Below are 14478 nucleotides of genomic sequence, written 5' to 3' on the forward strand. Positions count from 1 at the left end.
TTTTCCTGTGAGTGCATATAATGGAATGTTAGCCCTTAGAAGTTTATACGTTGAATCGATGTGAAACGTAGAAATTTGGTGACCAAGGGCCTTCGCTTCGAAAGGTGCATATAAAAAAACTAGTTTTCCCGGCTCAGAGATAAATTCAATTAAATCTTCTGGACAACTTTCTTGAACAGATTCGACAAAGATAGCTAAAGAAACTTTTTCATCCGAACTAAAGCGTTTGGAAACAATTTCAGCTCTTTGAGCAAATTTACGTAATGCATCTGGACCTTGTGCAAATATTGAAAGTAACTCTTCGTCTGTATATGAAATATTTAAGTCTTGGAAACACTTAAGTTGAGCTGTAGCATGATTCATATTGTTTTCAAAGTAATGTTTAAGATAATTTCTGACAAATAATGAGGATATTGTTTTTGTTGATTTCGGAGGTGCAGAATGATCATGAGAGTCAGAGTGGATTAGTAGTTCATATTTATCTTGATCTATTATCCGGACTTTGAATTTAGCTTGACATTGTGGATACTTACATTTGTATTCGATCGTGGAGTATTCTTTCCTGCATTTTTGAGAGTAGCCCATGCTAGCTTTTATCTCTTCTTGGATACCAAACTGGAGGAGCTCCATAGTGTTGAATATCACGGGCTCCATACAACAAATTGAATAAGGTATTTCAAAATTTGAAGGAAATGGTCCATCATTGAATGTAGTGGCCGGGAATTGAATGACATACAGATAGTTTGAGGAAATTTGTTATAAATTATAATATAATTGAAGAATTAATTATCAAAACAAGTCTAAGAGCCATTTGTCAGATTTTCCCGAAATGCAAGGTTAAGATTTTAGCAGCGACTAACTTTGAGTGTACATATATAATTGTTATACTGAGTACTTTCTATCTGTGTTACTTATTTGAGTCTAAGAGCCATTTGTCAGATTTTCCCGAAATGCAAGGTTAAGATTTTAGCAGCGACTAACTTTGAGTGTACATATATAATTGTTATACTGAGTACTTTCTATCTGTGTTACTTATTTGAGTCTAAGAGCCATTTGTCAGATTTTCCCGAAATGCAAGGTTAAGATTTTAGCAGCGACTAACTTTGAGTGTACATATATAATTGTTATACTGAGTACTTTCTATCTGTGTTACTTATTTGAGTCTAAGAGTCATTTCTACCATAGAACTAGATATTGTCTCTCATTAAATATATATAACTGTAAACTGCTTAATTCATTTATCTATTTAGATAAAATTATATTTATATAAGATTTCATGTTATTATTTCATCTTTATTATTTTTTTTATTCCTTTGAAAAGTGACACTGGATAGTTTGTCCCTTTCTCTTTATTACCAAGTCTATCTCAGCAATATCTAATTATACGCCTTTAATATTTAAAGCTTTGAGTTATGTCTGATGCAAGCAGTGAATATACAACTACCAAATCTCTCTAAGAAGATACACGTTTATTCGTAAGAGACAAATGAGCAAAAAATGATTTGATATGATTACTGTATATATCTAATAATGTTTCATCTATTTTAACTGGAAATTTTCTATTGCCGCAGTTCAATGCTGACAATTCAGATAAATTTATATATGATTCTTCATATTTTATATTCTCGGTTGTAATTCCTGGAATAATAGTTGGGCTGCTCTGTACATTACAATTTTTAACCAAGAAATCGCATCCATGATTTGCAAATAATACTAAACCAGGCGGACCTTTATTTCCATAGATAGAACAGTTCTCAATAATCATATCTACAGAACTATCAATTAATCCTCCATAGTCATCATATTGTTCGTTATTCAAAATATTGCAATTAGTAATATAATGGATTATACTATATGATTGATGGCCCATAATAGACCATTTAGGTTTTGCAGTTGTATTTTCAATTGTGCATAATGAAACTACTGTACTTGAAGTCCGTGAAAAAAAATATCCTGAGCCAACAGACACTTTGCATTTGCTGATATTTGATGCTCTTAGGGAGGCATTTCCATTGAATACGCATATAGTGATCTGAGTTTTTTCATTCCCTAGCTGACTAAATGTAGATTCATGAATAAAGTTAATTTTTTCTGAATCGAGACAATCTGAAAAAGAGTGATGCCCTCCTCTATAGTCTTCTGTAGTTGATTGTGATGAAAATGAACAGATTTTATGCTGGACAAAAGAGCTACTGCAGCTAAAATATACATTCGCGCCATTTTCTGTGCTTGAATTGTTTTGAAATATGCAATTTGAATGTAATACTTTTATGTCATTAGTTTCGTATTTGATTGAGCTGCTTGTGAAGTCGAAGAAGAAGCAGAGTAAGACAAAGCACTCTTGATTTGTAATATTTGGCTTGCAATTGTTACATGTGATAGGAGCGGACTGACTGTTTGAATTATAAAAGTAATTCCAAACATCATTAGGAACTTTTGAAATCTAATTTTTATTTCAAACACAAATTTTGAGAGGGTTGTCAAAAATTTTTGAATATATGCTCAAAAAATCTGATTCGACTGACAATAACCTCTGCTAATTTGATTTCTACTGTATTTTTGTTATAGAGCAAGTATTGTATCTAAATATATTGAAATTTTTGAAATTTGGAATTCGATTTTGGAAAAAAAAGCTTTTAAAACTATAATTTATGAAAGAATGGACATATTTTCCAATGTAAATTGATTAAAGGCAATTATGCCGATACACTTAAGAGAAAAAATGAAATCCATGTCTTTCTTATGAAAATGCCTATGGGTAGTATTGAAAGAAGATAAGTATGGCTAATCTTACTCATTGTTTTAATTATTATATAAGGCTCCATAGGTATTTGCAGTCATTTTCAATTTTGAGAATCCAATCATTTTTTAAAGTTTTAGTGTTTCTCTTACACCATCTCAATTGATTTGTAGGAAGGTTACTATATCAATAAGTACCCATCTGAGCTCTTGTATATATTTTATATATTAACAATGAATAAAAATAAATCCATCTCCAAGAAAAATTAAAATTTTTATAAAGAATAAACTAAAAAAATTTTAGTAGTATATTTATACGTCTTGTCCTCCGAGCAGGGCGTTTGTGAGTGTATCCTTCTTTGCTACCTGTTTCTTCTTTATGCAGATGGTGAGGTAGACAGAAAGGAAGACAATCAGTGCTATTCCTGCAAGGGATGAGAACGTTGCAATAAGAATTATTGCTGTCTTAGAAAGTTTGCTCTTATGAGAATTATCAACATATGCAGCGTGGATCATGATGCAAGTTCTATCATTAAATGATTTCTTGCATTGGAACTCGAATGGAATTGTCTGATTCGCCTTTCCTGGAACAATAAATTTGCGATCCCAGTATTCACAAGCTAAGTTCTTTCCGCAGACAATTTCGAGACTGACATTGTTGAAGTACTTCACTGATTCGTTCATTGTGTGGAAATCATTGAAGTAATCAGTTAATATCAGATTCAATTTCGCCTTTGTCTGGGATAGGGTGTTCGGCATGTCCAAAACTGCGTATGGTAAGAATCCTGGTACCCATGTGAGGTTGAATTCGGCACCTTCGTCGTATGAAAATTCATCAATTCGTGCACTTCCGCCCATTTCCATTATGAAGCTCTTGGAAACGTGCATACGGTTATGTTTATGAAAATTTGGCCCGAGGAAGTTCACTTTTTTGATTGAATAAGATTTGAAAGTAGATTCATTGATATTTGTCTTCGGACCGAAAGAAGCTTCACCAATAGAGACAATACCTTCTGATGTCTTTGGTAAAAATGCAACTTTGTTGTTCAAATTCAAATATCCTGGGAAATTCATCGTATTTGAGCTTGATTTCGCAGTAAATCCTGTAGAATTGGATGTAACAGGAATAAGATCATCATCGGTTTGAATAATACCATCTTCAAACTGACCAATTTCGATGTTATGAGATTCAGGATCAAATTTGCCTTTAATTGAAAGGGTATTTGATCCAAATGAGTCTATAACCAATGAAGCTGAGTTTGTCTGAGTACTGTCTTCATTAACGACCGTAAAATCGTCAGTAATCCTGAATGAAACTGAAGGCTTTCTTTTAACGATTGGAATGGATATATTCTGGCAGTCCGGACACGACATACTGATCTTGTTGATGGAATATGTTGCTTGCTTGAATGCATCTGTATTCAAATTCAAATTTGAAGGGAAAATTGTTTTTAGAGTAGCATAAGATGATTCATCAGCTGTTACTTCAAAAGGTCCATCCATAATCGTGTAAGCAGCGTCAGTTGTCAACTTGGAATCTCTCATAAAAAGAGATGTGTTGATTTGATGGTTCCAATCTTTATCAACTGTAACTTCGACACCAGCAAATGATGCATACTGCAATCCACGTGATAAAACCTTGCTATCCAGCAAAATTCTTATATAATTTTGTGAATTTGAGGTGAAAATCAAGGCAAGATCAGGAGCAGTGAATTTTGAGAAGTCGTAAACCATTGGCTTGTTGTCGGAATCGACCATTTCATCTATAACTTTAAATTCTAACAAAGGAACGTCAGCTCCTGCATATTTCTGCCATTCTTGGGATTGCTTGGGATCTGTGATGGAGATAACTTCGTCATCGCAGACAAATTTCTTGTTCTTGGGGTTAATACAAAATTGATATGAGATATTAGAGTAATACTTGGACATTTTCATGCCAACGCACTTATCACTACCTTTCTCATATGAAACCTTCTCGAAAACTGACACACCGCGTGAAAAACCACGGTTAATATTATATGAATCGAATTGTATATCGAAATGGTCAGCATTGAGGTTCGGAGCGCACATGAATTCATATATTGTTCCATAATGTGCCTCAATATCAGCAGCAGTTTCGATTTCTCCGTTATTAAGGTAAGGAATGAAAGTTCCCTTGGTCATTGACACTGATCTTTCAACAGTAATGAGAGCAGAGCCATTTAAGTCGAATGGGAAGTAGACAAACTGCTCTCTCTGTATTCTCAATTCCGAAAAGTGCAAATAAACCTTTTGATCGGGGAATCTCTTAAGGCAATATGTACCGGCACCAAGGAAATTATGGTGTAAACCAGCTGGAGTGTCAATTGATCGTATGAAAAACTCGAGATTTGGAGATTCGTTATGAATTGTGGTATTTGACCTTGAACTGACGAGTTTTTCAATGACCATTGTGCATTTCATGTTCGGATCTAACGCTTTAACTGTAATACTGTCGCCAACTGAGTACAATGAGTTGAATATTCCGCAGACACTAGCATTTGCAATCAATGTTAAGGGGTTGGGTGAATATCTGATACGGGCTGGAAGTCTGTACTGTGAGAGAATGATTGTTCCCGGTCCAAGTCTGTAAATATTAATAATTTCGGTTGTTGTTTCGGGCCAAAGGGACTTGGGGAATATGATGGTGCTCTTATCTAGGAATACTGTGAATCCGATGTTATGGTAATGAGGTCCACGAGCGTAACAGTTCATATAAAGGTGAATACCATCTTTTGTATAGATATGGAACGATGGGATATCATTCATACAAATTATATGGTATTTGATATCAGAATTGTTAACTTTCATGAAGTAAATGTCGTCTCCAAGTAAATTAACTGAAGTTTCGTTTTCCATCATACTCATTTTGATGAAGTTTCTCGAAGATTTCGTGCAGTACATTCTGAGGTAGTGAGATTGGTTCAGTTGTTGTATATCACGGAAGAAAAATTCAATTTTGTTTGATGCATTAACAAACGCGAATGCTTGAGAGGTTGGAATATCAATTCCCAAATTCTGGGCGTGAATTCCGATAGGATCTTTCGCATCAGGGAAAATACAATCTTTGAACTCAATCAATGGAACTTTGATATCAGCTGTAATTCCTTTGACACTAAAGTCTGTGATGGCATAGAATGTTGTGTTTCCGCAAAGATCGAAGTTAATGTAGATTTCAGTATACTGTTTAGACGAATAGAAGGCCAAACGACGGGCTTTGATATTATTAATTGGTATTTCATATTTAGCTGAGTGGTTTTCTACTACGTAAACATTAAGAGTCGTATCGTTTTTCGGTACTAATGATTCAATAAATTTTGAAGAAAGCTCTTCGAAAGAAATAGGTATGTGAGATTCGTTGCATAAGTCTTTGTGAGATTTGTATAAGCACACGTTAGTGCTTAATGCAAGTGAGGATAGAAAAGAAATCAAAAACATTTATTTGTTATCCAACTTTTATCACGTTTCCAGATCATAATTTTTGTAAGATTTCAAATTTCAATTCAATTCCATAAACCACCACAATCATCAAAATGCCTGAGTGAAGTTTATTTCGAGGTATATTCTTAAGTAATGATCATAAAATGTTGAAATTCATCAAAATTGCCTTATCATTAATGAAATCATAGGGTTTAACCCTCTTTATTTGCAAGACCCTTTCTAATAGAATACATCCATCATACAAGTATTTCCTTATTTAGCTCAATATCTCATTGAAATTTCCACATCAATTAAAAATAAATTACAATTATATAGGAAAACTGTTTCTATGTTTATTCCCTACTTTATTTTTGAATGTTCTATTTTAGATTTTAAATAAACGTACACCAAAAAATTTGTTTATAGCACTTTCCGATGTGGGTTGACAATGTAGGCAGTAAAATACCCACAACACGGAAAGTGTTTTATATTACATCATATAAAGGAGAACACTTCTTTATAAAACCAGGAAAATCCTTTAATGATCAAAAAGGTTGGGAAAAAGTTCCAGTAACTAAACCAATAAACAATAAAATGGCAAAAATGGTTGCATCTCCTTTAGGAAAAGCCGCAATTCATTTCCCTAAAGTTGGTGCTTACATCGCAATTCACGAAAACATATTAAATGCTCGAATGGTATTAGTTCCTGTTCCAATTACTAACTCTGATAAAGCATCCGAATATTTATCAACTGCAATTCTACCAGACGGTACAAGAGTTTTTATTACTCGCCCAATCGATTCACCTTCAAATCCTTATTGCAAAACATTTGCATATGACGAAAATATCTCTGGTTTAGCTGTTAGTGATACCGGCAAAATTGCTGCGATTGCAACAAAAGAGCATTTTTGGGTTTGGCAACAGCTCGAAGAATGGCCGAAAGGAATTGGCTATTGGACAGATCTTACGGCAGATTCTAGATTTGGAGTAAATCTTATGGTAAATCATCCAAGAACTGATCAACTACGAATTACTCATGGTTTCATGAAACCAAGACAATCGTTTACATTACATCCAGCACTTTCTCCAATGCTTCCATCTAATTCTGCTGTTTGCTATCAAGATCTTTGCTTATTTGATAATCCAGATGAAGGAATGGGAATTGTCAGCTTAACAACACTTTTACCTCCATCAAGACCTTTTGATACTCTTTATATGTTTGTCTCTATATGTCATTTTCATACAGGCAGAAAACCAACTTTTGAAAGACATTCCTGCTCTCTTCCAATTGTAGAAGGAGGTGGAGCTCCTTGTATTTGGTGGAGCAGCTGTTGTAGAACAGCTGTTGTTGCTGTATCTCAATCTTTAGTAATCATTACTAGATATTTATACATTGTTAAGGTTTTGCCTCTTCATGATGTACTTCCAGGCGATAGACCTGAAGTTGCTTCTATTGCATGGTCAGCTTGCGGCCAATTTTTCCTTGTTACATCAAAAACCGGAGCAATTTCCGCAATTACAAGAAATGGTCACTCAATGAAGCACAATTTGTGTGGTCTCACGCCATTTGGTAATGGTAATTTCCCATTACTTGCAGCAGGAGATGGATATGATCCAGGACTTTTTGCTGTTTACTCAAGAAATGAAATGAGATGTCTTAGAATTGACATTTCTGCGATTCAAAGATCATTAGACATCATGATTGCACTTCCATTCCCACAAGGTGCTGCAGAACCAATGTATGATCACGCTAAAAAATTAATTGAATACGGAGATTATACAGACAAGAAGAATTTGGCAGAATTGTTATTCTTAACGAATGTCTATAGAATATTCCCATTATATAGTCCATTAAGATATACAATTTTCCAATCTGTTAGTGATGCAGCAATTAAATTTTACGAAAACGGTGAACATTTGTTCTCAATTCTTCTTGCAAGATGTGTATTCTGGATTACAAACAAAGAACTTCCAACATATAGACCAATTATGGAAAGATTAGACTTTGCAAAAACTCCAAGAGAAAAACACATTCTTCATATCATGAAATACGAAGTAGAAAGAAGAGATTGGATAGAAGATCAATTCAACACCGATAGTAGAAACATTATGATGTATGATCCTGAAGAAGCATCAAACATGAAAGAATTTGAAAGGCCACCTGATGGATCTGATGTTGATGTTGGTTTAGTTTGTAGAATGGTTAGAACTGCTCTTTATTCCAATGATACAAGTACATTTTTGGATGTACAAACAAATCTTCGACCACTATTCGATTATTTGTTATTTGCAGGTCGTATTGATCAAGCTTATGCAGTTGGAAAACATCCTTCCATTGGTCTTGAAGGAATTCCTCTTGCAAAAGAAATTATAATGAGTGTTGCAACAGATCCTGTGAGAATATGGCGTGCAATGCAAACATGCATATCCCAAGATAATGAAAATGAACTTGGAATCAGAGCTTTGGCTGTGAATGCATTAAATGACATTCTCAAGAACAAAATTGTTGAATCAAGTCCAGACAAAAACGGAAAAGTGAAGCCTCTTTCTAAATTAATAGAAGTAGAAGATGAATTCGAAATGGTTTGTCCAGAAGATGAGAAACAAGTTGAAGATTTCGCTGTTCTTGTTTCTCTAGCAATTGCTGCAGCAGATTACAGGAATGTTACTAATTTCTTAAAGAGACACTATGAAGAAATTCATGAAACATTGAAAGATTCTATTTATGAATTGTTTAGATTATTATGGTTCGTGAAATACCGTTATTCAGCTGTGCAAGAAATGGTTGGTGGTGCTGGAGATAGTTGCTTGAGATTACTTGGATTTTCTGACTTCATGAACATTGATGCAGTCAAAGAACACATTTCACAGTTCCCTACAAGTAATTTCTCACCTGATATATATGCTCATTATATATCAGGATCAAGAATCTACACAGAAGATCCTGGTTTTGTTGACTTCGCAGAAAGAATTCTTGCAAACATCAATGCAAGACAACTTACCAGGATCCAAACTGCTGTTGATAACTTCACCCAAGGAAAGGATACTGTTCCTTCTTCTCGTCTTTTGTTTGCATTAGTTGTTACTGATATTTTACCTTATTTAAGATGTGTTTTAGCTCGATCATTAACAGGATTTGAGTGTGGAGATAAAGTTCCTGAAGATTTCAGAGATCTTGAAGACTTCCAGCTTCCTGATGGTCCAGAAGCCAGTTTAATCATTGAAAAGCCAACAAGTGATATCAATGAAATGTCTGGTTTATCAGCTGGCGAATTCCATCCACCAATTCAACCAAAGATCCCTGCAAAGAGAAGGAAACACAGAAGGAAAATGCGACAGAAAGGAAGTTCCTCTGATGAAGATCTCTCTGATTTGCGAAAGAAGAGGAAGCCAAGGCCAGTTTCTGAATCAGATTCCGATGATGGAGATACATTACAGCCATTGTTGTTTGATAAAGTCGGTAGACACAGAGCTCCAGATAATTTCGACATTCCACCAATGTACAATGATTTTGGAATGTATCCACAACAGCCTTATCCAGATTATACGATGTACGCGATGCAAGTTCCTGATATCATTCATGGTTATGCAAATCCAAATCCAGAAAATGCTTTCGGACCGATTTGGGATTTGGATCCTGCAGATTTTGTTCGCGAAGAAGAGGAAGTTCCTGTCAGAGAGAAAGAATCAGATGCAATTAAACCAACAAGATCGAATGCATCTATTAACACAGAGATTCCATCCTACCAGCCCCCTCCACCACCTCCTGTTCAATCTCCACCTCGCGAAAGGTTCCCGAGGATCATCTTTGCATCAAGGCCAAGTGGTCCTCCAAATCCATATCCTAACGACTACGACTTAGAAACATCTGAGATTTCGGATATCGATTTGCGTCCACCTCAGTCGAATCCAATGCCTTATTCAGATCCATTCCCAACGGATGATGCACTTCATAGGAGAGTTATTCAGCTCTTAGATGAAGCAAATGGAGATCCAATTCCTGCGGGACTTAAGCCAACTCCAACATTCAAGAGGCCTCCTCCAAGAGACGATAGAGTTAATATTCCACCAATTCCTGATTTCGGAATGACTCCTCTAGTTAATTCACACATTTCACCAAGATCTGTTACTGAAACTGAAGAAGAGCACTCTTACAGATATGAGAGAGTTACAACAGTCACAAATGGACCGCCAGGAGATGATGGCGCAGTCTTTAATCCTAATGAAGGATTGGATAGTGATGAAGGCGGATTCCCAGATTTCAAGCCAAAGTTAATCAACATGAAAGATCCAAGAGTTATTTCTGTGAGAAATCCAAACGACAGAAAGTACCAGCAGCCTTCCCAGGTTAATCAGAAGAAAGCTGTTCTGCGAGAAGTTACTCCAACAAATGTCCCACCTAAGTAATTTTTATATTTTGTGTATTATTTTTGTTTATTTATAAATATTCATTGTGTTTATTATCAACAATAGCAAACTATGCTATAATTCTTTATGAATATGACGGTATTCCTTCCGAATTATCGTCTAACTCTGATGGCATTACAAAAACTTTTGACGAATAACTTCAAAATAATTTGAACGTTGGAAAGGCTCGAGAGCATAAAAGTATGTAGAGCAAATTCTCTATGTTATAGTTTCAATAAATTTGGCTTTCCAAACAAATGGTTTGATTCTGATTTGTCAGTTTTTTATTTCTAAAAAAAATGGAAGATAATATTTTAGATGAAGGCGATCTCAAACCAATTCCAATTAGTAATGAGGATGAAGATTTCAGTTCAAACAACGGAATTCTCATCATATTTCCACTTCTTATTGTCTCATTAGTTGGATTGTTTGCTGGAGTTAGGTCGCATTCTAAAAGAGAGTCATTAATTTATTCAGGTATGTTTGTAGTTGAATCATTAGTATGTTTTATCATCGCAAACTTCATTCCTGTTTTGATTTATCAACAATCAACCAAAAAATTCGCGGTATTTTTACTGGTTATGGCTGGCACATGCGCTGCATCATATCACATACCACACTCCATTAAAATGTACATATAGAAATTAATTTTATACAAAAAAACGAATTTATTGTTATTAATATATCATTTATTGTTATTAGTAAACTATAAAATTTATCAGGACTTGAAAATTATTACGATCTTTTTCATAAATATACAATATTACTAAATTTCAGATAAAAAATTTTTATATCCAATCAAACTACATAATATTAATGATAATTTGTTAATTACTATGTCAGGAAATATTGATTTTCATGTTAAAATTCCAAAATCTTAAAAATAATTTTGAGATATTTTGATGAATTAATATAAAAATATATTTTATTTCTTCTACAAAAAATATATACAAAGATATTAGCATTAATCACGCCTGGACACTTTCTTCGGGTTCAATTTCGTCGAATAGTGATGGGAAGTCCGCCGGATCCGCAATTGCTCCAGAGATTCTTTCATTTGGAGTATGTTTCTTCCATTCCTGGACGGCCTTCGACATCATCTTCGGACATCTTGTTCTTGCGAAAATTGCAGCTTGTGCGTACTTCTCGCTAGCAATAAGTATGTCAACGCATTCCTCGAACATGCCAACAGCCAACGCTGCTGTAAAAGCAACGTTAAGTTGGCCGATTTCTTTGGCTTTTGTTACTAAATTTTCGATGTCACTTTTTCTGTTTTGAGACTTGTAAAGTACCAGTAAAGTACTCAAATCTCCACATTCGAAAAGTGCTTTTTCAGCCAATTTCATTTCACCTTTTCCGATTGCCGCTCTAGCCAATCTTCTCCACATTGTCTGGTCCGATGCGCACTGGCTTGCTGTCTCCAGCTCTCCAAGCTCGATCGCCAAATCGAATCTCATGGCCGTGTCATTCGAAACTAAAAGTGCCAACTCATTTTTACCGAGTTGTTTGAGGAACTTGGCTGTACGTGCTCTGTAGTCTTCGTCAACGAGCTCTGGGTCTGCCTCTTCGTCTGCGGCAACAGCACTTTCGAAATCAAGGAGATTTGGTGGTAAATGAACTCCTAATAATGTTCTCATCTGGTCTGCAACCAAAACAACGCCTTCTCGTGGGAGATAACCTATTAAATCAACTGTGTTCTTGAAGCTGGCTGTTGGCAAAACGATGCCGGCTGAGATTCTGTTGACTTTTTGGCCATCTGTGAATAAAAGTATGCCGTTGGCCCAGCAGATTGACGAAGCTTTGCCATCGACGTCATAGACAACGTCAAATGAGTCTTCGTAGCCACTTCCTTGAACAAATTCAGATTGATATTCTGAATTGTATGAGAGAACAACGATATTTGTCTTTGTGCGGATGGCAACATAGTTACCATACCATAATACTTCTGATGGATGGACTTCTATGCGTCTGACTAATTGAAGATCTTCCCAATCGTAGAATTCCAAGCCGTTGTTGACCAAAGCTCCAATTAACTCGCCACCCCAGATCTTTAGAGCAAATACATTCAAGACCTGGGAGTCGTCGAAGCTCTTGTAGACAGTTATGAGTCTATTTGTGTTTAATGCGGCAAAAGATGTCGAATTCGAGCACCAAATGAAGGAAATACCATTTCCATATGCTCTCGATCTGAATCCGAGTGTCGTATATATTGTCCATTCGTTCTCTCCGCAGACAGTGATGTATCTTCCATTTGGAGAGTGATGTAAATGAACTGGCGTTTGGTCGGACGTTATTCCCTCTTTAAGAGGAAGCGTGATTTCGGATCCGTCAACGAAATCTGGCATGTTTTTGAGTACAGCAACGGAAACTTCGGCTCCTTGAGCAATAATGAGCTTTCCTGTAGGATCAAGGGACATGGGTGTTCCCAAGTTCTTGAATTTGTGTATTGTAAGGCCTTTGTCGTGTCCGATTGCCATCAATGGAGGACAATTAGAGAAACCAAGGGCCCAGCCACGCTCGAGAGCTGAACTGAGTCTGTTCTCTTTCCTAAACGTAATTGATGACCATATGATCGTAGAGTTATCTTCGGCGGTTGTTATGATTAATGGACGTGTTGGATGAAATTCAACGCGAGTGACGTTGTTGTCATGGCCTTCGAGGGTTGTGACAACTGAACGTGATTGTAAGTCGATGATTGTGACTATTGTGTCATCGGAACCCGTAGCAATTAATGATCTGTCGCCATTGACAGCAAATGAGATAGAGTTAACGCATTTATTGCTAACTCTTTGAGTAAAGCGTGGTTGTTCGCTGCCCATATCCCAGAAAATAACGTTGCCATCTAAAGAACAAGATGCAAACGTTGTTAAATCGCGAGGATTCCATTTGACGTCCATAACGATACCTGTATGGACTTGGAATGTACGAATAGCTGTGCATCCTTTGGAAATATCCCATAATTTGATCGATAAATCATCTGATGAAGAAAGTAATAGCATTTCGTTTGGATGAACTGCAAGTGAGCGAATGTAATGATCATGAGCATCTGGAATTTCTAATGTTTGTTTGCCTTTGACTTGGCTGTAGAAATTTAATGAACGATTATCACCTCCTGTGACAAAATCGCCTGTTTTTGGTATCCATCTGCATGCACGAAGTGGTATACCTTGATGAACTGAATATGTTCTTATAATTGAACCGCGTAATGCGTCAACAATAATAGCTTCACCAGTATAAAGCGCAGCTAAGATTATTGGCTTTGTTGGATGGAAGTCCAAGCATTTTACACGCGAGGACGGAATTACGAAAAGGGATTTCATCTTGCTTAAGCTCATTTCTGGAGGACTGATTTGTGAAACTCTGTCTGAAGGGAAAATATTATCATTTCTCTCTTTTTCTTTTGCATATTGGATTCTAATCATATGTCATAGGTATTTTTAACTTTTATGGTTCAAAAACAAATTATAATAGCGACGATATGAGTTATTTGGTCAGATCTGGACATAGAATGAAAAGGCTGGATTTCGAATTCTAGTTTTTTGCAGATTGTAATTCCAAAAGATGTATGAAACACCCATATTATATACAATATGTCATTCTGCATCTCATATAGTGAAACATCAACTTTGCGTATTCCTTTGAATGATTGCTTTACCTCATAACACTTGATGATTTTAAGGCTTGCCCTGAAAAATAATGAATTGAACTTCATTCACTTTAAAATTCAATCAATACAAGCTTTAAAAGTGTATCATATCGAACAAATAGAATACCATACTTGTGACATTCAATAACATAGTGATATTTAGTTATTTGAATTGTCATCATTATAATTGAAGTCATTTTTTCTTCATTCTAAGAATTTGACATGAAACAAAAGAAAAATGATTTAAT

The 14478-nt window shown here is 35.5% G+C and overlaps 5 protein-coding genes across 5 annotated transcripts, besides 1 other annotated feature; 2 read left to right on the top strand and 3 right to left on the bottom strand.

Annotated features, from left to right (window-relative positions):
• Window positions 1-1348: part of a mobile genetic element that runs on past the window's edge.
• On the bottom strand, window positions 44-630 carry TVAGG3_0975010 (MULE transposase domain-containing protein; the record flags this gene model as incomplete). Its single annotated transcript, XM_001323891.2, has 1 exon — window positions 44-630. A coding segment is annotated over one exon (587 nt), but the record flags the coding sequence as incomplete, so codon positions are not given.
• A 1670-nt stretch (window positions 1349-3018) lies between the features above and the next one.
• TVAGG3_0975020 (uncharacterized protein) lies at window positions 3019-6480 on the bottom strand (the record flags this gene model as incomplete). Its single annotated transcript, XM_001323890.1, has 1 exon — window positions 3052-6195. The coding sequence occupies one exon, from the start codon at window positions 6193-6195 to the stop codon at window positions 3052-3054; it is 3144 nt and encodes a 1047-aa protein (XP_001323925.1).
• Window positions 6481-6596: 116 nt separating this feature from the next.
• Window positions 6597-10645, top strand: TVAGG3_0975030 (uncharacterized protein; the record flags this gene model as incomplete). Its single annotated transcript, XM_001323889.1, has 1 exon — window positions 6781-10584. The coding sequence occupies one exon, from the start codon at window positions 6781-6783 to the stop codon at window positions 10582-10584; it is 3804 nt and encodes a 1267-aa protein (XP_001323924.1).
• Window positions 10646-10878: 233 nt separating this feature from the next.
• Window positions 10879-11309, top strand: TVAGG3_0975040 (uncharacterized protein; the record flags this gene model as incomplete). The annotated part of the gene is made up of 1 exon (XM_001323888.1): window positions 10884-11225. One exon carries the CDS (start codon window positions 10884-10886, stop codon window positions 11223-11225), a length of 342 nt encoding a protein of 113 aa, XP_001323923.1.
• A 203-nt stretch (window positions 11310-11512) lies between these two features.
• On the bottom strand, window positions 11513-14006 carry TVAGG3_0975050 (beta'-COP family; the record flags this gene model as incomplete). Its single annotated transcript, XM_001323887.2, has 1 exon — window positions 11553-14006. One exon carries the CDS (start codon window positions 14004-14006, stop codon window positions 11553-11555), a length of 2454 nt encoding a protein of 817 aa, XP_001323922.1.
• Window positions 14007-14478: the final 472 nt, after the last annotated feature.

This window comes from Trichomonas vaginalis, chromosome I, assembly GCF_026262505.1.
Source record: "Trichomonas vaginalis G3 chromosome I, whole genome shotgun sequence".
NCBI classification, from domain to species: Eukaryota; Parabasalia; order Trichomonadida; family Trichomonadidae; genus Trichomonas; species Trichomonas vaginalis.